The sequence below is a fragment of the Suricata suricatta genome, chromosome 15, assembly GCF_006229205.1.
Source record: "Suricata suricatta isolate VVHF042 chromosome 15, meerkat_22Aug2017_6uvM2_HiC, whole genome shotgun sequence".
Classification (NCBI taxonomy): domain Eukaryota; kingdom Metazoa; phylum Chordata; class Mammalia; order Carnivora; family Herpestidae; genus Suricata; species Suricata suricatta.
In genome coordinates, this window is record NC_043714.1 from 69,822,702 (window position 1) to 69,849,193 (window position 26,492).

Here is a 26,492-nt window from a genome sequence, read left to right on the forward strand (position 1 = left end):
CACACACACACACACACGTCCTTTAAAAGAAAAAGATACTTTTGATTTTACTAAATAAAGTAGAAAATATTGAATTCTGTATCTTTAAACACTATTATTTTAAGAATCAGTCAAGTCTCTTTACATTACCAGCATGTTTCCAATACTCCCACATATCCTAAATAGTAATCTCCAAAAAAATCTTGAAATCTCCTATCAGTAGGCTGATACCACTTTTCAGCATAGACATTAATGATAAAATTTCTTGAGGTTTCCCCGGGTTTTATTTTTTTCTTTTTTCAGTCTACTTGCCTTGTATCTCTTGGCCATTGCCACAAGATCCTCTGGGATACTCTGATGTACTCTTTCCAGAATATTAATTGGCACGCCAGAGACCTGCCAGTCATTTCTGGTGGTAAAAGGGTAATTGACACTCCTACCCGCCCTTCCCATGCACCCTATTCTGTGCCCGTTTTCTTCAATGTTCCAAGGAAAGTCATAATTATAGATGAGTGCCCCTGTCCTTTTAAGAGAGAGATGGAGAGAGATTTCACTGCAGAAGAGGGGAAGGTGGCGGGAGGGGGAAGCAGGACACTGGGGTTGTGGGCCTGGAGGCTGGAGGAAAAAGTCATCTGCCCAGGGGCACAGGCAGCAGGTAGAAGCTGAAATCAGCAAGTGAGCAGATTCTCTGAGGCCCCTGGAAGGAAAACAGTGCTGCCAACACCTTGATTTCTGCCTCCAGAGATGTAAATGATAAATCTGTGTCATTTTAAGCCACCTGTTTGTGGTAATTTGTTTCGGCCACCATAGCAAAGCTACACAGTGTTCAATTAATGACTTTCCTTCATGATTGCTCTTATGATTGATGGATAGATAGATAGATAGATAGATAGATAGATAGATAGCAGATACATAGATAGAATTGGCTGATGATGTCATTTATTTATTAGTATAGTGCTGTTTTCAACCCAAATTCACTGAATACAAATCATATAAAGAGTGATATTTGGATACTACCATTTTAAGCAAAGACAGGTTTCTCCACCCAAGTGTCTAGCTGGAGAATATCGTTCAGAACAGATCTGAACTGCAGGCCACGTGTGCTTCGAGAACATACACCAGGCGAGAACAACGGCAGGGAGGGTTTTCTACTAGTCTTTCCCTGGTTGTAAATTGCACCATTTTTATCCATTTCGAGGCACTCAGGTGTTTTGCCTTTTTTTTTTTTTTTGGCTCTTAAAGACTTTCTTCTCTTCATGTCGTTCATTGCACACGAGTGAAAGGTAATCATGAGCCCCAAGAAGGCTGAAAATTTGGCAATGAAGATGGTTCAAAAGAAGAATGTGCTTCCCAAAGAAAGGCTCTCTCCTGTCCATTTTCCATGAACCCTCATCCGCGGTCTCCAACTCCCATCAGGTGACTCCTTGGGCAGAACGGTGAACTTCTTCTTCACTGTATTTTATGTGCAAACTGCAACTTATTTACTTTCTTATTTATTTGCTTGTTTTTGAGTGAGAGAGAGAGACGGAGACAGAGTGCAAGCAGGGGAGGGGCAGAGAGAGAGAGGGAGACACAGAATCTGAAGCAGGCTCCAGGCCCTGAGCTGTCAGCACAGAGCCCGACGCTTGGCTCGAACTCTCGAACTGCGAGATCGTGACCTGAGCTGAAGTCGAACTCTAAACTGACTGAGCCACCCAGGCTCATGTTTACTTTCAAGTTGGTATTGATTAAGCAGTTCAGCAAGGGATAAGTGTTTGTAAGCAGGCCCAGGAATCTGCTTTGTTAAAAGTGCCTCATAGAATCCTCTAGATGAAAATTACTATATGAAAACAATGCCTCGGGGAATAAGAGAGGAGCATCTACCCAAGTGGTTGGTTTCCCAGCCCAGTCTCTGTCAACTGCTAGTGTTTGCAAAGGAAAGACAAATTAATATTATTTTCCTGAGCAGATGACAATGACGAGAGCAAAAATGAGATTTAAAAAAAGAAATGTAACCAAATTGAAATGTTTTTTTTCTCGATTATGCAGTTGCTCACTCCCTTCCAATAAAGCAGTTGACTCCAAGCAGACGGCAAATCAGACAATTTCTGGATATTCAGATTGAAGTCATTCATCAGAGATGCTCCTAAATGGTTGTCAAATTTTGGCAAACCTAGAGCAGAGCAAAGAGAAAAGAAATAGATGATTCATCCAGACAGACAGGAAACGACGCGGTAACTCCTGCAATCCCTGCGAGCACAGCACACACCCTAGCTCGAGGAATCATAATTAGGAGGAGGAGAGCCTGGACTTGGAGTAACTTTTATTTTTATTCCAGCTTGCTGCTTAGTTAACCACCATTTTAAATTTTTTTTAATGTTTTTATTTATTTTTCTAGAGTTTATTGTCAAGTTGGTTTCCATATAACACCCAGTGCTCTTCCCCACAAGTGCCCTCCTCCATGCCCATCACCCCCCTTCTCCTCTCCCACTCCCCCATCAGCCCTCAGTTTGTTCTCAGCATTCAAGGGTCTCTTATGGATTACTTCTCTCCGTCTCCCCAACTATTTCTTTCCCCCTTCCCCTCCTCCATGGTCCCCTGTTAGGTTTCTCCTTTTAGACCTATGAGTGCAAATGTATGGTATCTGTCCTTCTCCACCTGACTTATTTCGCTTAGCATGACACCCTCAAGGTCCATCCACATTCCTACAAATGGCCAGATTTCATTCTTTCTCATTGCCATGTAGTACTCCATTGTGTATATATACCACATCTTCTTGATTCATTCATCAGGTGATGGACATGGAGGCTCTTTCCATGATTTGGCTATTGTAGAAAGTGCCGCTATGAACATTGGGGTACATGTGCCCCTATGTGTCAGCACTCCTGTATCCCTTGGGTAGATCCCCAGCAGTGCTATTGCTGGGTCATAGGGGAGTTCTACTGATAGTTCTTTGAGGAGCCTCCACACTGTTCTCCAGAGCGGCTGCACCGGTTTACATTCCCACCAACAGGGTAGGAGGGAGGTAACTACGGTTTAACAGTGTTTTCCTACCCCCGCGCCACTTCCTCTAGAACAGAAATCTCCTCGGGTAACAAGCGGGTTTTCCCCATGGTTTATTCATTCATTCGCCAGCTATGTAAACACACATTCCAACAGGTAAGAGTAGAGAGAACAGAAGTTGCCCAACTTGTTCCTCTGACCTCATAAATGTGCAAAATGCACCCTGCTGATGCTCACACATAATTGGCCACATGGGACAATCATGATGACCTTCATTTGGAAGGGATACTTGGGCCACTGGTGACCAATACAGACAGTCCCCAGACGCACAGGCTTTAAATTTCACAAAGAAGGTGGCTGAATGAACATCGCATTATGGGATGAAAAAGGTTTAATTTGAGAACTGTGAAGTGTGAAAGGATAGGACCCTAACCTAATCCACCACGCACGGTGCAAGACGGGCATGGGAGGGCTGTTGCAAGGATGTCTGCTGAGCCGAATTAAGTGCCTGCCCTCCAGCCCCTTAGATTTTCATCCTTGCCTGTGGGAGGAGCCTTATGTATGGGTCATCCTTGTCTCTCGATATTAATCACCATGTCTTTGGCTTATTAGCTTCAGGATATGTTTCTGCATGAGGGAAAGGTTTGCGAAACCTTTAATACACAGACACAGAGCTCTTGGCTATAAACGAAGTACTTTAAGAAATGGCATGGCAAATACATTCAATTTAATGAATATTTATGGTGTAGCTACTATTCTCCTTTTTTATGTTTGTTTATTTTTGAGAGAGAGACAGAGAGAATGTGAGTGGGGGAGGGGAAGAAACAGAGGGAGACACAGAATCTGAAGCAGGCTCCAGGCTCCAATCTGTCAGCACAGAGCCCCACACGGGGCTCAAAGTCACGAACCGTGAGATCATGACCTGAGCCGAAGCGCGATGCTTAACCGACTGAGCCACCCAGGCGCGCCTGGTTTGTACTATTCTCAAGATATTGAGATAGATACCAAAATGAAGTCGATGGTCCTTGTTTTCACAGGTCTTAATGCAACAGTGTGTGGACAGGAGGCAGGGGAGGGGGCAGCAAACAGGAAAAACTGGAGCAGAAATAGAGAAGAAGTTAAAGTGCATACACAAATAATCAAAGGAGGGATCTTATTGAAGCTGTGGATGAGAGTGTGTAGGAGAGAAATAGCATCCTAATCGTGATCTAATTTCTTTTAGGAGGTAACAAATGAGGCGCTCAGAACAGTGGGAGGTCTCTGAAAGCAGCAGGTGACACTCTCCCCCCCAAGGTCAGGTTCCAGATGTCCGGGAAGCCTTCCTTGCCCACTCCCCCCGTCCCTCCCAGTCTGGCAGAACCTCTCTCCCGCTGTGTCCCTAGCCTCTGTGCTGACTCTGTACTTGCACTTAACCATAGTAAATGCGACTTCACCTTGCCCTTTACAGGTCTCCTTAGACTCTGAAATCCCGAGGCCTTGGCATGGCAGCCTTGGCCCCGAGAGGAAGTGTCTGACCCCTGGGAGGGACTCCACCCGAGCAGAACCGGATATTCAGTGCAGCACATAATGTATCGTCAGTTCTCAACAGAGACTTAGTAGATTACGTGATGCTACTTTAGAAATCGAGGGGCAAAGAATTTACAAACCATCTTTCCAGGGTTCTCACAGTTGACACGACAGGAATTACCTAGACAGGTTGTTAAAAATGAGGAGCTCTAGGAAATTCAGATTCAGAAGAGCTGGGATCAGGATAGAGGCTCTCCAGTAGGTTCTAGAACAGATGCGCCCTGCACCATGCTTCAAGAGACTCTGCTCTCATTACTGAGTTCTTAACAAGGTGATGCTGATCTTTCCGCTTAGTTGCACAAGTTCATCTTAAAACCCCAAGAGAAGGCATTTAACAATTCACACCATCTGACAAGCAGCGATAGTTGAAAGTTGAGTTACAAAGTGGCTCTTTGGGTGAAAGTCTTTTGTTGAGACATTGTTGGTTACTCCAGTCCTGAAGAGTGCGACATCTCAGCCCAGAAAGCTGAACATGAGTGCAAATGTGTCATTAATGCTGGTGAGGTGCACTTCCAAGTTCTGCAGACACAGAGAGTGAGTGGCAGCCAGGGGGAAGCAAGTGAGTGTCTTAGAGGAGTTTTAAATAAATGTCATTAATATACAAGGGCTAAGAAATAAGGATATCTTGGGTGACCTCAGGACCCAATTTTCTAGCTACGAGGTTAAACACATCTTAGCTATATCAAAGCCTGCCCCCAGAAACCTGGAATGCCCGGAAAGGAGGAGAAACATCACTCAGACTGTCATGAAATCAATACCGTCTGGAGTTCTAAACAACATAAATCGTCACGAAGTCCCACTGTGATTTCAGAATTAACACAATGATTTCATAAATAGGGCGACAGTGTCAGAAGCAAAGGCCAGTAAACCAGTTTGAATTACAGAGCTCCTTCTGCAAGCTGGGGGAGCTGGCCTCTGGCAGCCATATTGAAGAGAAGGTAATTAACACGATCCATCTTGCAGTGGGATGGGGTTTTGCAGACTGTTTGAAATTCTGTGAGCATCTCACCCAGAACCCAATAAGCCTTTGAAGTATGACAAGCCACGGCAGTCAGCACACAGGGGGACTGTTCAGTGAGGGAGAGGTGGCAGAGAAATCACACTTTGTAACTGAGACCATTTCATGGGCAGTTGGCGAGCTCTTTGGGAAACTATAAGATAAAGGCTTCCTAATAGGAGATGTTTGTAAAGTGCAGTGCTATGAATCTATGCAAACACTTTCACATGGGACTTCAACCTTTTAAGTCCACGTTATTTGTTAAGTTCTATTGTCTCGAAGCTTAATTTTCTCAATTTTGAAGAATTTGTAAAAACTCAAGAGACAGGATGAGAATGCTATTAGGTTTTGGCGTTAACGGAAAGTATTCTCAAGACGAATGATCTGGACCTATCCTGTACGTGGCCACGGCCATCCATTACTCAGCAAAAAGCATTCTCAGATCACAGATCCTAGTCGTCCTTGTCACGACGATGAGATAATGCAGTGAACACTTACTGAGCCCAGGTGGCGCCTTTGAAATAGTTGGCAAGACTGAGAAACAATGACTTGACAGCATCTTGGATAAGAAAGAGAAAATATTTAACAGTTATTTCAAAACAACCCAAATTGGAATGAAATACAGGGAAGGGATCTGGGGAATCAGTTGGGAAATTGTTACTTACAGGCAATAGTTATCATCAACGGGCATGCGAGGATGCTGGCTACGCTTCCTCCCAGAAGGCATCTGAAACAACAGGATTTCTCCGGCTTCGTAAACTAAGTATGCATTTCCAACACAGGAGCCAACTAAAGCTTTGGGCTAACTAAAGTCTTATGACTTAAAAAAAAATTTTTTTAATGTTTTTTATTTTTGAGAGACAGAGAGAGAGACAGCATGAGCAGGGTAGGGTCAGGGAGATGGGGAGGTACAGAATCTGAAGCAGGTTCCAGGCTCTGAGCTAGCTGTCAGCACAGAGACCCATGCAGGGCTCGAACCCACGAACCGTGAGATTACGACCTGAGCCAAAGCCGGATGCTCAATCGACCGAGCCACCCAGGCGTCCCATAAAGTCTTATGGTTTTAAAATTTACTATAAAACTACAGTGATAAAGAGGCACCTAGGTGGCTCAGTGGGTTAAGCGTCTGACTTCAGCTCAGGTTGTGATCTCACAGCCTGTGGGTTTGAGCCCTGCGCTGGGCTCTGTGCTGACAGCTCAGAGTCTGGAGCCTGCTTCGGATTCTGTCTCCATCTCTCCAGCTCACACTTTGTCTCTCTCTCTAGTATAAATAAACATTAAAATTTTTTAAAACTACAGTAATAAAGATAGTGTGGTATTGGCCAAATGACAGACATATAGGTCAATAAGAGAATGGAGTGACCAGAAATGAACCCATGCAAATACAGTTAAGTGAGTCTTAACAGAGGAGCAAAAGAAATTTCCTGGAAAAAGGACAGTCTTCCCAACAACGGTGCTGAAACAACACGTCCACGTGCAAAACAATGAGCCTCCACACAAACATCCCACCTGAACACAAAATTTAACTCTTTAACTCAAGACGAGTCATAGTCTGAAAGGTAACCACAGAAGCACAAAATGTCTTGATAAAACGAAGGAGAAAATCCACATGCACATTGCTTTATAACTTTACCCAGAAAGTGTGTTAAAATGGAGGGTTTCTACCAGTCTGATGGGTATTGTTTCACAGCGTGGATTTGAAAAAAAAAAAAAAAAAAAAGAATAGGGGCGCCTGGGTGGCTCAGTCTGATGAGCAGCCGACTTCGGCTCAGGTCGTGATCTCACAGCCTGTGGCGAGCCCCGCATGGGGCTCTGTGCTGACAGCTCAGAGCCCGGAGCCTGCTTCCGAGTCTCTTCTACTTCTCTACTTCTTCCTCTCTCTGCCCATCCCCCACTCATGCCCTGTTTCTCTCTGTCTCAATAATAAATAAAACATTAAAATTTTTTTTAAATAAAAAAAGAATAATATCTTTGTTGCTTTTAGTTTCAAAAAACGAATCACTGAGAGAAATCATATATACATACAAAGGAAAAGAGAAATATCATCAAAAAACTCCATTGGCCTAAAGCAGCCATTATTAAATTGTGATGAATACACTTTTCGACATCTCTTTATCTGCATTTTAAAAGTTTGTTTGAGATTTGACAAATGTACTGTAAAGCCTTTAAAGTGCACATCTTTTTTTTTTTTTTAACCTGAACTCCTGCATTTGCTGCCCAGATGAAGATATAGGATTATTTCCAGAAGTCTCTGACATTTCCTTTGCCGTTCTTCCTACTCTTTACCCCAGAATTAACCACTATTCTTTTATCTATAAAAATGGATTCATTCTGCCTTTCCTTGAATTTTGTAGGTATCCGCAATGGTACACTCTATGTCTGAGACTCATCCATGCTGTTGCCCATATCAATGATTCTTCTCTTAACCAATCTCTTACTTAAATAATCTTTTCATTTTTCAGATAACTTTAGATATTTAGATAGCTGCAAAAATAGTACAGAGGGTTCTCATAGACCATTCACCAGGCTTTTCCAATTATCAGCATGTTTAAAAAAATTTTTTTTATTTTTATTCATTTTTGAGAGAGAGAGAGAGAGCATGAGCAGAGGAGGGGCAAAGAGAGAGAGGGAGACACAGAATCTGAAGCAGACTCCAGGCTCGGAGCTGTCAGCACAGAGCCCGACGTGGGGCTCGGACTTATAAGCCATGAGCTCATGACCTGAGCCGAAGTAGGACACTCAACCGACTGAGCCACCCAGGCGCCCCCTAATTATCAGCATCTTACGCTACGTTGACACCTTGTTGTGATTAAGAGACCAACATTGCAGCTTCAACTATCAACTCCATGTGCCATTTGTACTTTCCGGTTCTTCCCTAATTTACCCATGTTCCATGATGCCATGTAGAATGCCTTAGACATTTACTCGTATTTCCTTGAGTTTCTCAGACTTGCCTTAGTTGCCTTGACCTTGACAGGTTGGAGGAGTCCTGGCCAGACAATGTGTAGAATGTCCCTCAGTGTGAGATTTCCTCTGGCTAGGCTGGGGTCCGGGAGACCACAGCTGCAAAGTGCCGGTCTCATCAGCTCGTGTCAAGGGTAATGCTATCCACATAACTTTTCCCTGTTGGTGTTAACCTTGAGCATCCGAGGGCACATTTGCCAGGTTTTCCAAGTTTCCTTTTTCCCCTCTTTCCAGGCTCTAGTTTTTGGAAGCAAGTTTCTAAATGAAGCTCACATTCAAGGGACAGGTTGTCCAGCTTCTTTCTTAAGAGGCCGGGGCAGGGTGGATATCTACAGGAATTAACCGAAGAGGAACATTTCACTAATAGTTCTGTGAAATAACATAAAAGGTCCCGTGATCCACTATGGTTGGGAAATGCTAAGTAAGATAAAGCCAATCCTGTTTCTTCATGATGTCATTTCACGGGCCTTTCTGATGCTAATGCACATATGATCCTCTGACTTGGGATACACAATGCAGAAATTTGCAAATTTATGTTTAGCACAGGACCTCCCCCACATTCTGTTCTTTTGGCCCCACTGTGGCCTAAAAAGACTTACTAATTCTTAAGCTTATAAATTATCTGGGACGCTCGTTTTAAAATACAGATTCTCACTAGATCTAAATTCATATCACAAGGGTTGGGATGCAGGACTTGGTATTTAAAAACACAGCTCTCCCAAGTGATTTGACCCTCAGGAGGCGGGTGTGAGAGCAAGCAGCACTTGCTGACCAGAGCACACATGCCACGGAGACCCCAGATCCGGACCATTTATACCTGTTTCATTGACTGAACAGAGCCTCTGGCACCGGGGACTACAGAAGTGAAGGAGATGCAGAATGTCTGTGCTCTCAGGCAGCACACAGTCTTGCGGGAAGAGATTGATCATTAACATTTAAACAGATGAACATATAATAGGTGAGGAGGTGATAAGTGCTCGGAAGAAAAGTGCAGTGAGGTGTGTGTGTGGCTATTTACACAGTGTTGTCAGGGAAGGCCTCCCTGATATGGCATTTGAACAGATTCCAGAAAGAAGTAAGGGACACATGTCATGAGGCTTTCTAGAAAAGACCGTACTAGGCAGAATAAACAGCAAGTGCAAAGGCCCTGAGGCACGTGTGCACTTAGCACAAAAGGGGCATGACTAGTGCCCTGTAGACTTGGGCAAAAAAAGAACAGGAGGGGCGTGCTGGACAGAGGGTCAGACAGAAACACTCCTATAATCAGGCAAGAGCACCATACGCTCTGAGGAGCTGATGGACTTCCCAGGAAGAGACACTTTATGTTAAGATATAAAAACACAATGAGAAAGATGAAGTGTCCGTGGGGATTCCAAGTGCCCTTGAACTCCAGGTGGGGTTACTTAGTTTGTATCTGTAACAGGGAGTCACTGAGGATGTAAGCCAAGGATGATACATAACAAATTCCAATTTCTAGCAAGATCCACCTGCTTTTGTATGCTTTGTGAGATAATGAGAGGAAGGAAGTACTAGAAAAGGGGGCACTTAAGGGGCAAAGGCAATTGAACAAATCTTAACCACAGAGCTACTGAACATGCATTGTGGAATAAGGCAAGGAAATTATCAATCAATTACAGCTTCATTAATTATGGAACACTGCTGCATGCAAATAAAATCTGAATTACCTTGCACATGCACAAATGATTAAGCACGCAGCCAGCAGAACTGCTGGAAAGAAGACCTCTCTCCACAAACTGCTTTCTAATAGGAAAAGTAAAAAATAAATGAATTAGAAACCATTGCTAATAATCTTGATACAACAAAATTGTACTAAAGTTTCTTTTTTATACACCAAAACACACACACACACACACACACACACCGCAAAACAACGAAACTGTTTTCAAATGTATGTCATCTCCAGCAATTTGCCCTAAGTAACAAGATAAAAGTATCGAATGTGGTACAGGTCTATTCATTAGATAATTTCAGCAAAGAGGGTGTTGTTTCTGTTGTTACAGAATGATTCTACTACATAAACAGTCTGGGGCTTGCGTTTTACTGTAATGTTGGGGGACCACTTGGTAGAACGGATGCTAATGTCAGAAATCTAATTCCAATGATGATGATGATGATGATGCCTGAAATTCATACAGCACCTCGTAATTCACAAAGAGTTTTCAGAGCTCAGTTCACGGAATCAACACAACCGACCCGTAAGGTAGGAACCATTGTCAACACTGCATGTGAGAAGACTAGGACTGAGAGATGATGAAGTTTGTTCAAGGTCGCACAGCTCTGAGGTGCCGGAGCCAAGGTTCACAAACCACGTCCAGTCAGAACAGAGTGTGTTGCCTGAAATGGGGCCGGGAAAGAGAATTGCCACTTTGCATCCTGGGAGCCTCCGAAAGACAGAAAAGAGAACATATATATTACGAACTATCTGTCCCTGCAAAACTCGGCTCTCAGTAAAATATTTTGGGTTGTAGAGCCACAGTGAAAATGATGGCAAATCCTCCAGGAGTTCTAAGCTAGGCGTTAAATCAATCACAAACCTGACTATTACTCTAATCACCTTAAAGAGATCAGAGCTGCCTGATGGATGATCACATAAAGTTCCGAGGAAAAGGATAAACAGACTTTAACTTAATTTCTGCCCAAATGCTTCAAAGGCTCATTTTTGCAACAGTTGTTTAAAACTTGGAATGCCTTTGTGCCGGGACTCTATTTATTTTTGCTATTTATGCTATGAATGAAGATCAAGTCAGCTAACAAAGCCTTCTTAGTCTACAGTGTGGGTGGAATACTGGAGATTGGCAATGTGAAATATAGCAGTTGTGAATGATGTCACCCCAAATGTACAGGATTTCATGTATACTGTGAATTAAATAAGTTATTGTGGGCTCAGCTGCACACGCAGCCATCCTGCTCCCGTGTGTTTGTATTTAGCTGACTCTGATTTGACGTGGAATTTGGAAAACATTTCCTCACAGAAACAAGCCCAGCTTGACAAACTGTTAAAATCGTTAGATTTTGAATAGGGAACAGAGCCTGGTTTAAATTCGCGTTCTACAAAGAGACAATTGTGTGATTTGGTACAAGGTATGCACTGGTTCATTCCATCAGTAACCACTTACTTAGTATCTAGTTTGGCTTAGTTTAAGTGTAACTTCCTTCAGGAGGCCCTCCTTGATTCCTTCAACTCCCCTGCGGCCTCTAGCTTCCTCTCTGCACCCCCATTATCCCTCATGCATTTCCATCAGCAGTGTTTTCATATTGAGTTAAAATTGCTATTTTCTGGGACACCTGGGTGGCTTAGTCAGTTGAGTGTCTGACTCTTGATTTCAGCTCAGGTCATGATCTCATGGATCATGAGTTCGAGCCCCACATCTGGCTCTGCACTGACAGTGGGGAGCCTGCTTGGGATCCTCTCTCTCTCCCTCTCTCTCTTGGTCTATCTCTCTCTCTCAAACTAAATAAAAACTTCTCAATAATTGCTGTTTTCTTCCCCTAGGTATCCCCACTAGATTGCAAGTTCATGGAGGACAGTTAGCATCTATCTGTTGCTCTTTGGTGGCAGCATCCATATTTTTTTGGGGAGCCACGTCTCCCTTCTCAGTGCCTGGTTCACTTGGAGACTGAGTTCACTCCTAGCACTGAATCCACTCCCAGCCATGTGGAGCTTCACAGACTTACGGACAAAGTGATTGGCTTTGTCATGTACATGGGACCTTTCCAGAACCAACGAAACTGAGCCTCGTATTATAAGCCTCTCTTTCTGCTGGACTGGAATCTGGGAAGTTGCAGGGACAAAGCCACCAAGAACCACCATGGAGTAATGCTCTTTTAAAGAGCAAAGCTCACACAAAAGACAAGAGACAACAAAAGAAGTTTCAGATCAACAGGAATCTGAAATCTATGCTTGGAATTTTCATTAATGAACCAATAAATCGTGTTACTGATTAATCCATCTTGAGATGGGCTTCCATCCGCTGGAGCTCAGAATATCCTGACTGACAAAGATGATGTCGGGCACACCTACATCCTAAGCTGGTAGAACATGCCTGGCCTCACACTCACAACCTATGTGAGAAGGAGATCAAATAGAATCGGATGGAGATCTCATCCAACCAGGGCTTTGTAACCCGGTGAGGAAGAGCAAGATCGTTTCCACAGAGATAGATTCAGAGCACTAGCGGATCACAGGGATGTATTACCTTCCCCAGCCAGAAGGGGGCAGACAAGGCCCCACAGACGTGCTCTTTGACTTGGGCCTTGTAAGAGTAGGAGTCTTCCAGGAATAGCAGGTGGAGGACACATACCAGACACAACAAAGAACATGTACAAAGAAAGGCTTGCTGGACCTGCCTCAACTAGAGTGTTCTTATCTCTAAAATGGAGACAGCTCACCTGACCGGTCCACCAGTTCTGGAGCACCTGCTCTGTGCCAGGTGCTACTGCGGTAGATTGGCATCCCCAGGTGACAGAGACATGCTACCTACCCCCAAGTAGCTCACAGCTTGCTGGACAAGACGCAGCCATAAACACGCAACAGCAGTGGAGGAAACGGCACCACAGAGCGGAGCCCTGAATGCCAGATGAACACAAAAGGAAGGGTCACTTTAACAAGCTTCCCCCTAGAAAAAAAAAGTGGGATCCCTGGAAAAGGTGGCTGCAGACGAGCCAGAGACTGTCTAACCAGTAAAAGCTGCTTTTTCTGTCCTTCCAGCACCTGGAGGGGAACTACAAAAGCCTTTACCATTCACCTAGTGGCTGATCTGGGAACAAAGTGGTGTGGGCCCTAAGGGTCTCTGGGAAAGGAAAGATGGTCAGGAAAGTGAATGTTGTGGTTTTGTGAAGACAAAGATAAGATACTTCTGTTTAACCTCCGTCTTATGTAACCATAATCTCACATATATTTTGAGTACGTATCTACATGACATGTGCTGCTAAGTGCTTATTTTAGTCATTACAAGGTAGGATCTAGCTCTCTCCATTTACAGATGAAAATACTGTGTTAGAGAGCTCGGTACACGGCTTCTGAGGTACAGCTAACAAGTGGAGGCTGGGCTTCGAACCTCGGCAAGCTGAGGGCACAGCCTTGATGCAACACTGGGTCCAAACATGATTAATCCAACGTTGGCAACCTAGAGGTTGAAGAGCGTGCTTGTTGAATTGATTTCGGATTCGCTCCTGACAGGAAATACCAATACCTTTATATCTTTTGACTTGTCCTGGCCAGAGGTATTGCATTAAAGGACGTTTTTCCTCTACTTTTCTTTCTTTTTCCTCTTTAATGTCAACCACACAGCTAAGTATGAAGAATAAAATAACAGACACCTGAGTACATCCTACCCAGCGTTAGCAAAGCTTAACATTTTGCCAAATGTCTTCAGGGTTTTCGAAAAATAAACGCTGAAAATCCAGTCCTTCCGTTGTCTCTAAGTTGACACTCAGGATGAAGGCACCTCCTCTGCGCATGCGTCACCCGGGGTTGTGGCAACCTGGTCCCCCCGCCCCCGCTCCCTGCAGGCCCTGATCCTTCCCAAGTGTACCTTAGTCCTTAGTCATCTCTAAGTCATTCTCTGGCCCTGTAAGGAAAAAGTCTTTGGGGGTGGCAAAGATTAAAAAACAAAACAAAACCCAACCACCACCCAACTCACTTGCATGATCCAGAATGTTCCCGGGGAAATGTTCAGATGCTGTCACTGGAGACAGAAGGGCCAGGTCGAGGGAGTTCTCTGGTGGAGTCCAAGACACAGCGTGGCCAGAGGAGGAGGTTGCCTTTGGCTGCTCAGACTCCCAGGCATCGGAACACTCAGGATCCTCTCCTGGAAAAGAAGGGCTCAGTGTGTGCATGCGTGTGTGGGGTCGCAGCCTCCGGAGGCGCAGTAGCCGATGGCCATCCCCATAGCAACGCTTTGGGAATAGGGCGAGATGAGTCCCCAGGTCAGGTGGCATTTTAACGGCCCTCACCTCTGAAGGCTGCAGAGGAAAAGGTTCTTCAGAGCAAAGACAAGCAAAGGCCAGGGGCATGAAGTGTTGTGCCGGAAGCCACTGAGGTTGGACCAGAGGGACCCGGTGGCACATGAAGCTGGAAAGCTAGACTGAGCCTGGGTCACAGGAGGCACTGACTTCCCCGGAGAGGAGTTTGGAGTTAATGGAGTGGCTCTGGGTGAGGGTGGCACCGTCCACACACTTTTGCGGCATATTCATTTAAATAAGGTAATAAGTGGCTGGGGGAGATGGTAAAATCCAGGGCGCCTGGGGTCGCCTGGACGACTCAGTGGGCTAAGCGTCTGACTCTGAACTTCAGCTCAAGAATTCCTTGCTTGGGATTCTCTCTCTCTCCTTCTCTCTCTGCCCTTCCCCTGCTCACTCACTCTTCAAATAAATAAATAAACATTAAAACATATCCAAGTGGCCCTGGAAGAAACCATGAAATAGTAACCTCAGACTCAGGCATAGAAGATAGACTCTCTCACCCTTAGTCCCCAAGTGAGTTGGGGGCAGTGGAGACGGATTGGAGAGTGTGTGGTGGGTACATGAAGATGGTGAGACCATTTTCATCACCAAACCAGAGCCTTCTACTTCCCGTTCATTCACTCAGCAGACATTTGCCGGATGTGATTACATGCCAGGACCTGACCTAGCCGCTAGCTTACAATGGTGGAGAAGACGGTGCCCAGACCCACATTGCCCTCCGCCAGGTCTGGTGGGGGAGACAGGGAATAGCTATGGTAAGTGTCGTGAGGGTAATTCTCCCTCTGCAAAATATCTGGAAATGCTGGATAAAATATAATCAACATCTTAAACTTTTTCTTTTTTTCATTCAAAGAGGCTGTGGTCTGGAGAGGGCCAGACACACATGCCAACAATTTGGATGCAGTGGGGTCATTGCTCCAACGAAGGGCAGCAGAAGGCATCCGGGAGAGTCTAGGAAAGAGTGTCTGAGTCCATCGGGGGTGGAGCGAGAGGGATTCAAGCAGGCTTCCCACACAAGACGGGATGAAAGTGGAAACTTCATGCGTAGGAGTTCTTCCAGAGACACAGCAGGCAGAGGGAAGGTCAGAGAGAGGAGAACGAGGAAGGGAGGAGGGGAAGGAGGAGGAGGGAGGGAAGAGGAGGAGGAGATGGAAAGACATGAACTTGAGAGAGAACATGGCAGGGTGGTTCCCAGGCACGCAGGTTCCCTCATGAGGCTGGTTGGGGGAGCAGGTGTGTGTGGACACGCCTGGCAGGTGACTCTGGCTGGATGGTCAGGTCATGAAAGGCCTCACGGGTCCCTCTCAGGAGCTGAGGTTTCTGCTGTGGGCAGTCTGGAGCATGAGGGTAACGGGAGGACTGAGGTGTGTTCGAGTGTTCGCCCAGTAATGCGAGGCTCCCAGCCCCGTGCCAGGGGCTGGTGGTGATTGCCGAGCCCCCAGAGCCTCGTGGGGTCCTCCTGTAACGGGTCCTACTTCGCCTGAGGAGGTTCCCCCCTCTCCCAGGGACATTTGGCAATGTCTGAAGACAGGTTTGACTGTCACAAATGAGGAAGGGGAGGATTGCTCCTGGCATCCAGTGAAGAGAGAACAGGGACGCTGTTAACATCCTCTAAGGCACAGGACAGACCTCACAGTGAAGGGTTGTCCAGTCCTGCGTGTCAGTAGTGCTGAGGCGGTGACGCCCCGTCACACAGGGAGCAGACCCAAGGGTAGCAGTCTTGACCATTACTGCTCTTTCAGCAGCTCTGGTGAGCACTTACGAGCGGAGAATATCCTGTTTTCCAGCACTTTCTATGCCTTCCCGATTGCCCTTACTCTAATCACAACACCCCGTGCTCCGCCTTCTTAGGGCAAATCACAGTGGATGATTTTGTGATTATCATGGAAACACATACCATATAATGCGTAACTTGTGCGATTTTTGCTTAATATCTACCTCCCTTGCTAGACTAAAAGCCCCAGGAGAAAAACGTCCCTTCACCTGCCCCAGCCCTTGTCACCAGCAACAATACTTAGTGTGTTGTTAGCACTCACTAAGATCTGTTCATAAACAGAGAGTCCTGGTGGGAGGCAGGGAGGTTGAGGCATGTGGGGTCGCTACCACAACTCAGGCCACTGTAACAGGGCCAGGGTGACCACAGAGATGGGGGTCAGTGCTCACCTTGGTGGAGGCTAATGCTGATTTGAGGGGGAGGCTTCAAGCAGGCGGCAGCGGCCTCCAGGCAGAGGCTGGTGGCACTGCCCTCCCACTCAGCCTGGATACTGAGCAAATGAGTGGGTGCCTTGGGACCGGGGAATTTCTGCCAATCTTGCAGTCTCGCTCCCACCATCCCGCCCACAGCCTGCGGCCACCTGACAAAGCAGGCTGCAGAAGCATCCTTGCCGGTTGCCATGGAGAAAGGAAACAGCAGAGTGACACGTGTGGATCATCTGGTAATGACCAAGGAGCAAAGGAGGCCGTGGGCCCTGCACGCAGTAGCGCCATTCACAGAGAGCCTACCAGAAAGACCCAACCATCAACAGATGAATGAGTAAAGAAGGTCCTGCCATTTGCAAAGCCATGGATAAACCAGGGGACAACATGCGAAGTGAATACGTCAGTCATAGAAGGACTAATGGCATGCAGCTCCACTTATGCGGGGGCACCTGAAACTGTCAGTCATAGACGCAGAGGACAGAGTGATGGTTTCCACAGGCGGGGGCGGAGAGGGGAGGGGATTACTGGTCAAGGAGTGTAGACTTTCAGTTTCGCTAGGTGAATACGTTCTAGAGATCCACCAAATACTTCATAGCCGAGCTGTGCCCTACACAGTTTGCTACGAGGGTAGATCTCACGTTGATTGTTCTGACCACAAGAAAGCACTCACATGCTCGTCCGCACACACAGGGGCCCAGGGCAACTGCGGAGTTTTTGGAGATTCCTACCACCCTGATCGTGGTGATGGCACCACGGGGATACGTGTTGGTTCAAACCCATCGGATTTACACATTAGATATATACGATTCTTTGCATATGAGTTGTATCTCAATAAAACTTAAGGAAAAGAGAGGAGCTTGATAGGGTCAAATTCACATGGAGATGAGAAAGAGCTGAGAACTTTTATGGCTGATTATTTCTTTGCGTGGACGCTTAACAAAAATCCGCAGAGGTATAGATGGGAGAGAGCTGAGAAAAGCAAAAATGTTCTTGGGCTGTTCGTTGCCCAAACCTGCCTTGAACTTGCAGCTTTGCACCGGGAGCCGGATGAATGAAAAACTGTGCCCGTGCGGAATACTAGAATATTGCACAGAATTTTCTAAAAGAAGAGATGGCATTAAAGAGGGAAACTACAAAAAATAAAATCTTAGCATTAAAGAACAATCAAGGCATTTTCATCTATGGAAAGACAGGGCTTGCCCCCAATGTACACGCTCTCTAACTGACATTTAATTTTTGTCTCCATCCTCAACAATAAATGAGAGACCTCTAATGCAGATACAATTTCAGCAAATAGCTTTGGTATTGCATTTGAAGATAATAAATTTGTTTCCCCTGATTTATTTAAATTCAATGTAGCTTACTTCTGTTTTATTTTTTTTTAATGTTTTAATGTTTATTTACTTTTGAGACAGAAAGAGACAGAGCATGAGCAGGGGAGGGGTAGAGAAAGAGGGAGACACAGAATCCACAGCAGGGTCCAGGCTCTGAGCTGTCAGCACAGAGTCCGATGCCGGGCTCGAACTCACAGACTGTGAGATCATGACTTGAGCTGAAGTTGGACGCTTAAGCGACAGGCACCCCAGCTTACTTCTGTTTTAAATGTGTCTATTTCTTTCAAGCATGTTTCCATACGCTTGCATATAAAATGGGCATTATTGTTTGCCGTGGAGGGAAACACAAAGCCACATAGAGACGTTGTCATCAGAGATATTTATAGGAGAGGCATTCGCTCTAGAGAAAACCACAGACCTCAAGCTGGGAAGCCCTGCCCGAGGTTGTCCAGCCTTTCCTTCCTTGGACTGGAAGAAGTAGAGCGGGCAGTCCTGATCAGTCCTCCCCGCCCGGAAGCTTTATCTTCTTTCAATATGACTCACAGGCTCTGGGAATGTCTCCCAAACTGCAGCCTCAGGGTCTGGGAAGCTGCAAAATGCCACGGCTAAAAAAATGAATTGCAACTGATGAGGAAGGTGTCTAGACACAGCTGCAGAAGGGGTGAGCTGAGGATAAAACAGGCAACCCATAAAAATCCTTGTTAGTCTGAAAAATGAGGGACAAGAAAGTTTAAGGGAAGTAAGTTTTGATTGCATCCGTGGCCCGGAGAGAAAACAGCAGAACAATTTAATTTTGAATTTTTCGTGAGTCTTCTAAGGAGGCGACATTTGCAGAGAAAAATAAATTGCTGATAAAAGTCACGGGGCCTTGGGTAAATCCGGAAAACAAGAAGCCTGGGGAAGATTTGATTGCAGTTGACAGCAGATGAAGGATTTCAAAGTCCTGCGTGCACCCGGTTGCCTAATGAATGATTTTGGAGGGGGTGGTTTGATTTGTTATATTTGGGAGATATTTGGAAACCGTGAGAATCTGAGCAAGCTCTCTCATACCCAGGCAAGCACTGCCGTGGTCCAATTGTTTTCCAATTGTTTGGATATATTTCCAGGAAGCAACCACAGGAAAATAAATATGAATTTCCAAATCTGTGAAGCACTGTCTTTAAAACAGTGATTCCCAACCTTCCGGCATCCAAGCATCTTTTTCCTGATTTTTGCCACATCCCAGAGCCTGCTTACTCATAGCCATTTTTAATATTTTCTCTAGATTGTTTCGTTAAACCTCTCACTGCAAAGGAAACTTGCCGTCGATCACTTAAATGCCGCAAAGAGAAAGCAACTGTAAAATGGAGTACAATGGAAATGAAAGCTTATTTAATTTGCCCTGAATACTGTCGTACCAGAAAGCCCTGAGCCTGTTCTTTGTTAAAAGAACTTTGTGAAAATAAGAGTAGCCAGAGTTGAACCTTACAGCCACCAAGGTTCCTTTTTTATGAATATAATTTATTGTCAAATTGGCTTACATACAACACCCAGTGAGCATCTCAAGTAGCGCCCTCCTCTATGCCCATCACCCACTTTCCCCTCTCCCCTCTATCCACCCTTAGTTTGTTCTCTGTATTTAATAGTCTCTTGTGGTTTTCCCCTTCCCTGTTTGTATCTACTTTTTCCTGCCTTCCCTTCCCCCAAGGTCTTCTGTTCAGTGAGTGAAAACCTATGGTGTCTGTCTCTCTCTGACTCACTTATTTTGCTCGGCATAACACCTTCCAGTTCCATCCATGTTGCTGCAAATGGCAGGATTCCATTCTTTCTCATTGCCAAGTAGTACTCCATTGAATATAGAAACCATATCTTCTTTATCCATTCATCAGTTGACGGACATTTAGGCTCTTTCCATACTTTGGCTATTGTTGAAAGCACTGCTATGAACATTGGGGTACACGTGCATCAGCACGTCTGTATTCCTTGATCCCCAGCAGTGCTATTGCTGGGTCATAGGGGAGTTCTATTCTTAATTTTTTGAGGAAACTCCACACTGTTTTCCAGAGCAGCTGCACCAGTTTATATTCCCACAACAGGGGCGCCTGGGTGGCTCAGTCGGTTAAGCCTCTGACTTCGGCTCAGGTCAGATCTCACGTTCATAGGTTCGAGCCCCACGTCAGGCTCTGTGCTGACAGCTAGCTCAGAGCCTGGAGCCTGTTTCAGATTCTGTGTCTCCCTCTCTCTCTGACCCTCCCCCTCTCATGCTCTGTCTCCTCTGTATCAAAAATAAATAAAGCATTAAAAAAAATTACATTCCCACAACAGTGTAGGAGGGTGCCTGTTTCTCCACATCCTCGCCAGCATCCATAGTCTCCTGATTTGTTCATTTTAGCCACTCTGACCAGTGTGAGGTGGTATCTCAGTGTGGTTTTGATTTGTATTTCCCTGATGATGAGCAACGTTGAGCATCTTCTCATGTGTCTGTTAAAGCCGCCACGATTCTAAACTAAGCCTTTCTCCTTGGGTGTGTCAGAAGGACTGAGGGAATTGGAAAAGGTGTCATAGCTACTCTGTCACTGTAGGATTTAGTGTTCATGACCTCTGTGTCCTGGAGGAGTTCTCTCCCCCCCCACCCCCTGCCACCTGCAGCCCACACGTCAGGAAATGCTGCTTTAGAACCGAGAAGAGACTTGCCTCGTATACCCCAGAAAGCTAGCCTAGAACCGAGTGATGGCAACTCTTCAAAAATCACACGATGTGTCAACTAGACAGGCCACTGCTGCAGCGGCATGACCAGTGAGAGGAAGAGGCGGGCTTAAAATGTCACAGCAGTCCAAAAATGGGCAAATTCAAGGAGACAGAAAGTAGACTTGAGGTTGTCAGGGGCTGGGGTTGGGGAGGGGACACAGGGACTAGGGAGCGACTGGTAAGGAGTGTGGGGTTTCTCTTTGGGTTGGTGAAAATGTTCCATAATTAGAAAGTGATCATGGTTGCCTCGGGAAATCACTGTGGAGAACAATATGGAGGTTCCTCCAAAAACTAAAAATAGAACTACCCTCTGTATTGACCCAAAGAACATGAAAACGTTACTTCAAAAGGATTCATGCCCCTCTATGTTTATGGCAGCATTATTTACAAGAGCCAAGACAGGGAAGAAGCCTGAATGTCCATCGATACATGACTAGATACAGAAGATGTGGTACATAGACAATGGGATATGACTCAGCCATAAAAAAAAAAAGAATGAAATCTTACCATTTGCACCAACATGGATGGATCTAGGGAGAACAATGTCAAGCAAAATAAGTCAGTAAGAGAAAGACAAATAAATACCATACAAGTTCACTCCCATGTGGAATTTAAAAAACAAAATAAGCGAACAGTACCAACAAAAGAGAAAAGCCAAGAAACAGACTCTTAACTATAGAGAACAAACAGATAGTTACCAGAAGGGAGGTGGCTGGGGGGATGGGTGGAATAAGTGAAGGGGATTAAGTCGCTTATGACGAGCAATAATGTATAGAATTGTCGAATCACTGTATTCTACAGCTGAAACTAATTAAACACTGCATGTTGACTATACTGGTATTAAAATAAAAATTTTAAAGTGATCATGGTTGTACAACTACCTTGTGAATATAGTTTTAAGAGTTGGGGAGAGAGAGGGATGCAGAACTTGAGAGTATTGAATGCTGAGAATGAACTGAGGGTTGGGGGGGAGGGGGGAGGTGGGAAGAGAGGTGGTGGTAATGGTGGAGGGCAGTTGAGGGGAAGAGCACTGGGTGTTGTATGGAAAACAATTTGACAATAAAATATTATGGAGAGAAAAAAAAAAGAATCCCTGAATGGTACACATTAACATGGTAGATTTTATGATATGTGAATTATATCTCAATTAAAAGGTAATTAGTGCTCTTTATTACTGTAGGCATTTGTGCCCATCTGCCAGAGATGTAAGGAGTAGGTAAGATGACCTCTATGTTGCCTTCTTTTTAAAAAAATTTTTTAATGTTTATTTATTATTGAGACAGAGAGAAACACAGCATGAGTGGGGGAGGGGTGGAGAGAGAGGGAGACAGAATCCGACACAGGGCTTGAACCCACGAGCCGTGAAATCATGACCTGAGTTGAAGTTGGATGATCAGATGACTGAGCCACCCAGGCGCCCTTATGTTGCCTTCTGATTAAAGATTCCGTACATAGCTTATTTATCAGAAACCTTAAAGCTGCAGGACTCTTAAACTGACTTCTTTATTAAGCTGTACACCATCAGCCATTGCTTGTCTTCTCGTCTTTGATGACATCATGTTCTTCTGGTTCCCTGCCTGAGAAGTTGTCCCCATATAGCACAGTGAGCATATGCTCAAGACTCTTGGGTTGGAATCCAGGTGATGCTGTTTACTAGTTGTGTGCCTCCAGAGAAAGGATATAATCTGCCCCAGTTTCCCTCTCCATAAAATAGAGATAAGAACCATATTCTCTCCATGTTGTTGAAAATGGTAGGATTTCCTTTTTTTAATAATGCTGAATACTATGCCCTTGTACACATGGACCATATTTTCTTTAGCCATTTGCCATCGATGGGCACGTGGGTTGTTTCTATGTCTTGGCTCCTGTAAATAATGCGGCTGTGAACATGGGAGGGAGGCTATCTCCTGGAGATTCTAATTTCGATTCCTGAGTCCATGCCTAGATGTGGGATTTCTGGATCATATGGTAGTTCTATTTTTAATTTTTTGTGAAACCTCCTCATTGTTTTCCATAGTGGCTGGACTAATTTGCATTCCCACCAACAGTGCACAAGCGTTCCCTTTTCTCCACATCTTTGTCAACATGGATGGATCTAAAGAACATTATGCTCAGTGAAACAAGTCAGACATAGCAGAGGTACCACATGATTTCAGTAGCCGATGTTTCAGGTGTTGTAGACAAAACTCTGTTAAGAGGATTGGTCTTGTGTTGAGTGTTCTTAGAGCACACACACACTCACACACACACACACACACACACACACACGAGTAATATATCCTCACAGACATTGGAGAGGGGGTTGGTTGGAATGGTACTTGCCCATCGCACTAATTATGGCAGGGAAAATTATAACTGAAGTTTCTGTTCTACCTCCTCGGTTCCTTTCTAAGGCCACTTTCTGCTCCTTCATGTTTTCTGTTGTAGATGCCTTTAGTCGAGAGACCTCTAGTACTTCTCATATTGGCTTCCAAAGCAATATCTCTAGGCCCTTCCTTGCACTGGAACTGCTTTGTTACATTTCCAAGCCTCCTCTTGCCATCTTTCCACTTCCCATCGGTGCCTCAAATTCAGGTCCTGTGAAATAGAATTCATTGTCTCGTTTCTTGACCGAAATTTCTTTCTCTCTCTCTCTCTCTCTCTCTCTCTCTCTCTCTCTCTCTCTCTGCCTTTCAGAACTAATATGTCCTGCACAGAACACCAGCCCCTGTGCTAGTATGTACTTTTCATGAATTTGTGCATTTCATCCTCACAAAAATTCTACTTGCTACTACTTTTCCCTTATATATGAAGAAATGGAGGTCATAGGGATTAGTAACTTGCCCAAGAACACCGAGGTTGGAAAAGATGGTGTCAGGACTTGAACCCAGGTCCACCCAGCTCACAAGCCTATTTTCCTCATCACTCCAGCAGTGCTGTCCTCTGAGCCTTCCTGATGGCAGAACTTTTCATGCAGCACCCCCCGCCCCCGCCCTGGTTTCTTTGATCCCTCCCACTTCTCATCATTCCATTTGGTCATTCACCAGCCTGTCTATTCTGCCTTAAAGAATATTCCTTAAATCTCCAACTTCCTCTCTATTTCCAGAGTCACGTTCCATAGTATGCCTGTTGGTTTTAATTGCCCCTGAGCTCTCACTTGGTATTCCTCATCCAATCCTTACTTCATGTTCCTGTAAAGGTAATCTTTGAAAATTCAAATCTGATCATGTCATCGCCTTGCTTAAGAGCCGTCTAAGACACCCCTGATTGAGGAGGATAAAATCCAAACTCCTCAACACGGCACAGAAGGTCCTCCAAATATATCTCCAGTCTATCTTTCCAGGCTCATTCCCCACCTCCCTGCCTCTTTCTCTTCTTTGTGCTGTTTATACATCCTTGTTATTGTGAGAACTAGGGTATACTCAATTTAATTAATCTTGTATTTGTATAAGAATTATGTCTTCACTTTGCAAGCACTCTGGTTTTGAATTAACCTAGCATTACACTCATATGCACACACACAAGTGCATTGAAAACCTTAGCCATATTGTGCCAATATTCATTTCCTGGTTTTGATAATGACTATATAGTCGGGTAAGTCGTAACCAGTGAGGGAAGCTGGAGAAAGTATATGCAGACCTTCTCTGTACTATTTTTTGCAACTTCTCATGAATCTATAATGACTGCAACTTAAAAAGTTTTTTCAAAATTAATGTAGCACTGTGTTTTCTGCCCAGGAAGCAGATTGAGAAAAATGTAAGACACGTAAGTGCTCTACCATTATTATTATGTTTTTGTATTACAGGACTCGTCTTGCTTGCTCTTGGAGCCTGGGCTATAAGGTGTATGTTGGATTTCATCTTGGAAAGAAAAGCAAAACCCTTACTAGCACTAGAGCAAAGACCAGGCTTTTGAATCAGACAGACCCACATTGAATTCCAGTTCTGCTCTTCATAAACTAAATGAACTTGGGCAAGTCACTGAACTTGCAATTCACCGTAAATTATAAAAAATGATGATTGTATGACCTACTTTCTCGAGGGCTTGGGGATATTTAAACAAGGAAATGTATATAAACAAGGTCGTAAACTTAAACAGGACAGAATATAAAGTATTTAGCTTATAAATAAACATGTTTGACTTCTCTTTCTCTTGGGCCACATCAGCAAATCCTGTTGGCTCTTTTTATTTTCTGTTGGTGCCATCTTTTTTTTAAATCTTTTTTTAATGTTTATTTATTGTTGAGAGAGAGAGAGAGAGAGCAGAGGAGGAGCAGAGAGAGAGGGAGACACAGAATCTCAAACACACTCCAGGCTTTGAGCTGTCAGCAAAGAGCCTGACTCAGGGCTCAAATCCAGGAACCGTGAGATCATTATCTGAGCCAGAGTGGGATGCTCGATCACCTAAGCCACCCAAGTGCCCCATGTTGATTCCATCTTTGAAATATATCCAGAATCGTCCCTCTACCGGCTATCACTTTAGTTCAAGCTACTGTTATTTCCTCACTGAATCACTCCAACAGCCTCCTGACTTTCCCTTGCTTCTGCCCCAATACCTCTTACATTTAATCTGGACACAGCAGCCAGAGATATCTTGTCAATGTGTAAATAGAATCATGTTATTCGTCTGTTCAAAATCCTCCAGTGGGTTCTCCTCTCACTCAGAGTAGAAGGTAAAGTCTTTGCAATGGCCTCCTGTTGTCCCCGTCCTTCTCCATTCGCACCCAGCCTCTGCCACCCTATCCTCTCTCCTCCCCTCTCATACTCAGCCCCAGATGCTCCCGGTTCAGAACCCTTGTGCTTGCATTTCCTTGCATTTCCTAGATCGTTCATTTCCCAGATGCTTCACTCCCACTTTTAAGTCATTGCTCAGAAATCATCCTCGTGAGGACATCTTAGTCACCCTATTTAAACATGCCATCCATATCTCTTCCTTCTTTGTTGTTCCCTGCACCACTTACCACTTTTAACATGCTGTGTAATTTACTGACTTTCTCTCTCCCCCCACAACGATGCAATTCCAGGAGAACAATTTTGCTCACCACTGTGCTCCAGTGTGTAAAATGGTGCCTGATACATAGCTGACCCTCAAGAAAATCATCCAAGTGAATGAATGAATGAATTAATGAATTCCAGCAGACTGAGCAACACAAGCAAAGCCACAGAGGTGTGGAGGACCATGGTCCACTCAGGAAACTGAGAGCAGATGAGTATGACCAGAGTTGAATGTGCATATGTGAGGAACCAAGTCTTTTTCCTTCCCTTCCCAGAAGGGGTCCCAAAGGGTCCCCCATACGCCATGCCTCCATTTCCTTATCTCTCACACTCTTCATTTTCCTCCTCTTCTCTTGCGCTTCCATCACTCCACCACCAATAACCTCCAGCTCAATGAATCCAGTTGTCATCCTGTTTTTGACCTTTGGATATGTTTTGCCACAGTTGACTGCCTTGTCCCCCTTAAAGCACCATTTTCCTTTGAGTCTCATTTCACAACACTCTCCTGGCATTCCTCTTACCTCTCCGGATGCCTCTCTCTATCCTTTCTGCAGGCTTATCTGGTCCCATTCACTCATCCATTATATTCCATCCTGCACTCCCTGTTTGCCAACTCTACCCTCTCCCTAATCTCTCTCATCCATTCCATGGCTTTGGGGAGCACCTGGACGGAAGTGACTCGTTAACGTATAGCTCTAACTCACACTGTCCTTTGGAACTCCACATTGACCTGTGCCTTATGTCCCTTAGGAACCTAAATTCAACATGCTTTGAACCATGCATGTG

The 26,492-nt window shown here is 44.8% G+C and overlaps 1 protein-coding gene across 6 annotated transcripts in view; it reads right to left on the minus strand.

The window, feature by feature from the left end:
- Window positions 1-3,919: 3,919 nt before the first annotated feature.
- Window positions 3,920-26,492, minus strand: part of TMEM71 (transmembrane protein 71) — a 30,964-nt gene continuing 8,391 nt past the window's right edge. For all 6 annotated transcript variants that reach the window (XM_029923644.1, XM_029923640.1, XM_029923639.1 and 3 more), the window contains exons 6-10: window positions 14,152-14,319; window positions 10,174-10,249; window positions 6,190-6,251; window positions 6,023-6,083; window positions 3,920-5,046 (exon numbers count right to left, since the gene is read on the minus strand). In XM_029923644.1, coding sequence (XP_029779504.1) covers window positions 4,953-5,046; window positions 6,023-6,083; window positions 6,190-6,251; window positions 10,174-10,249; window positions 14,152-14,319 — 461 coding nt within the window. In that variant the 3' untranslated portion in view covers window positions 3,920-4,952. The remainder of the gene's footprint in view (window positions 5,047-6,022; window positions 6,084-6,189; window positions 6,252-10,173; window positions 10,250-14,151; window positions 14,320-26,492) is intronic.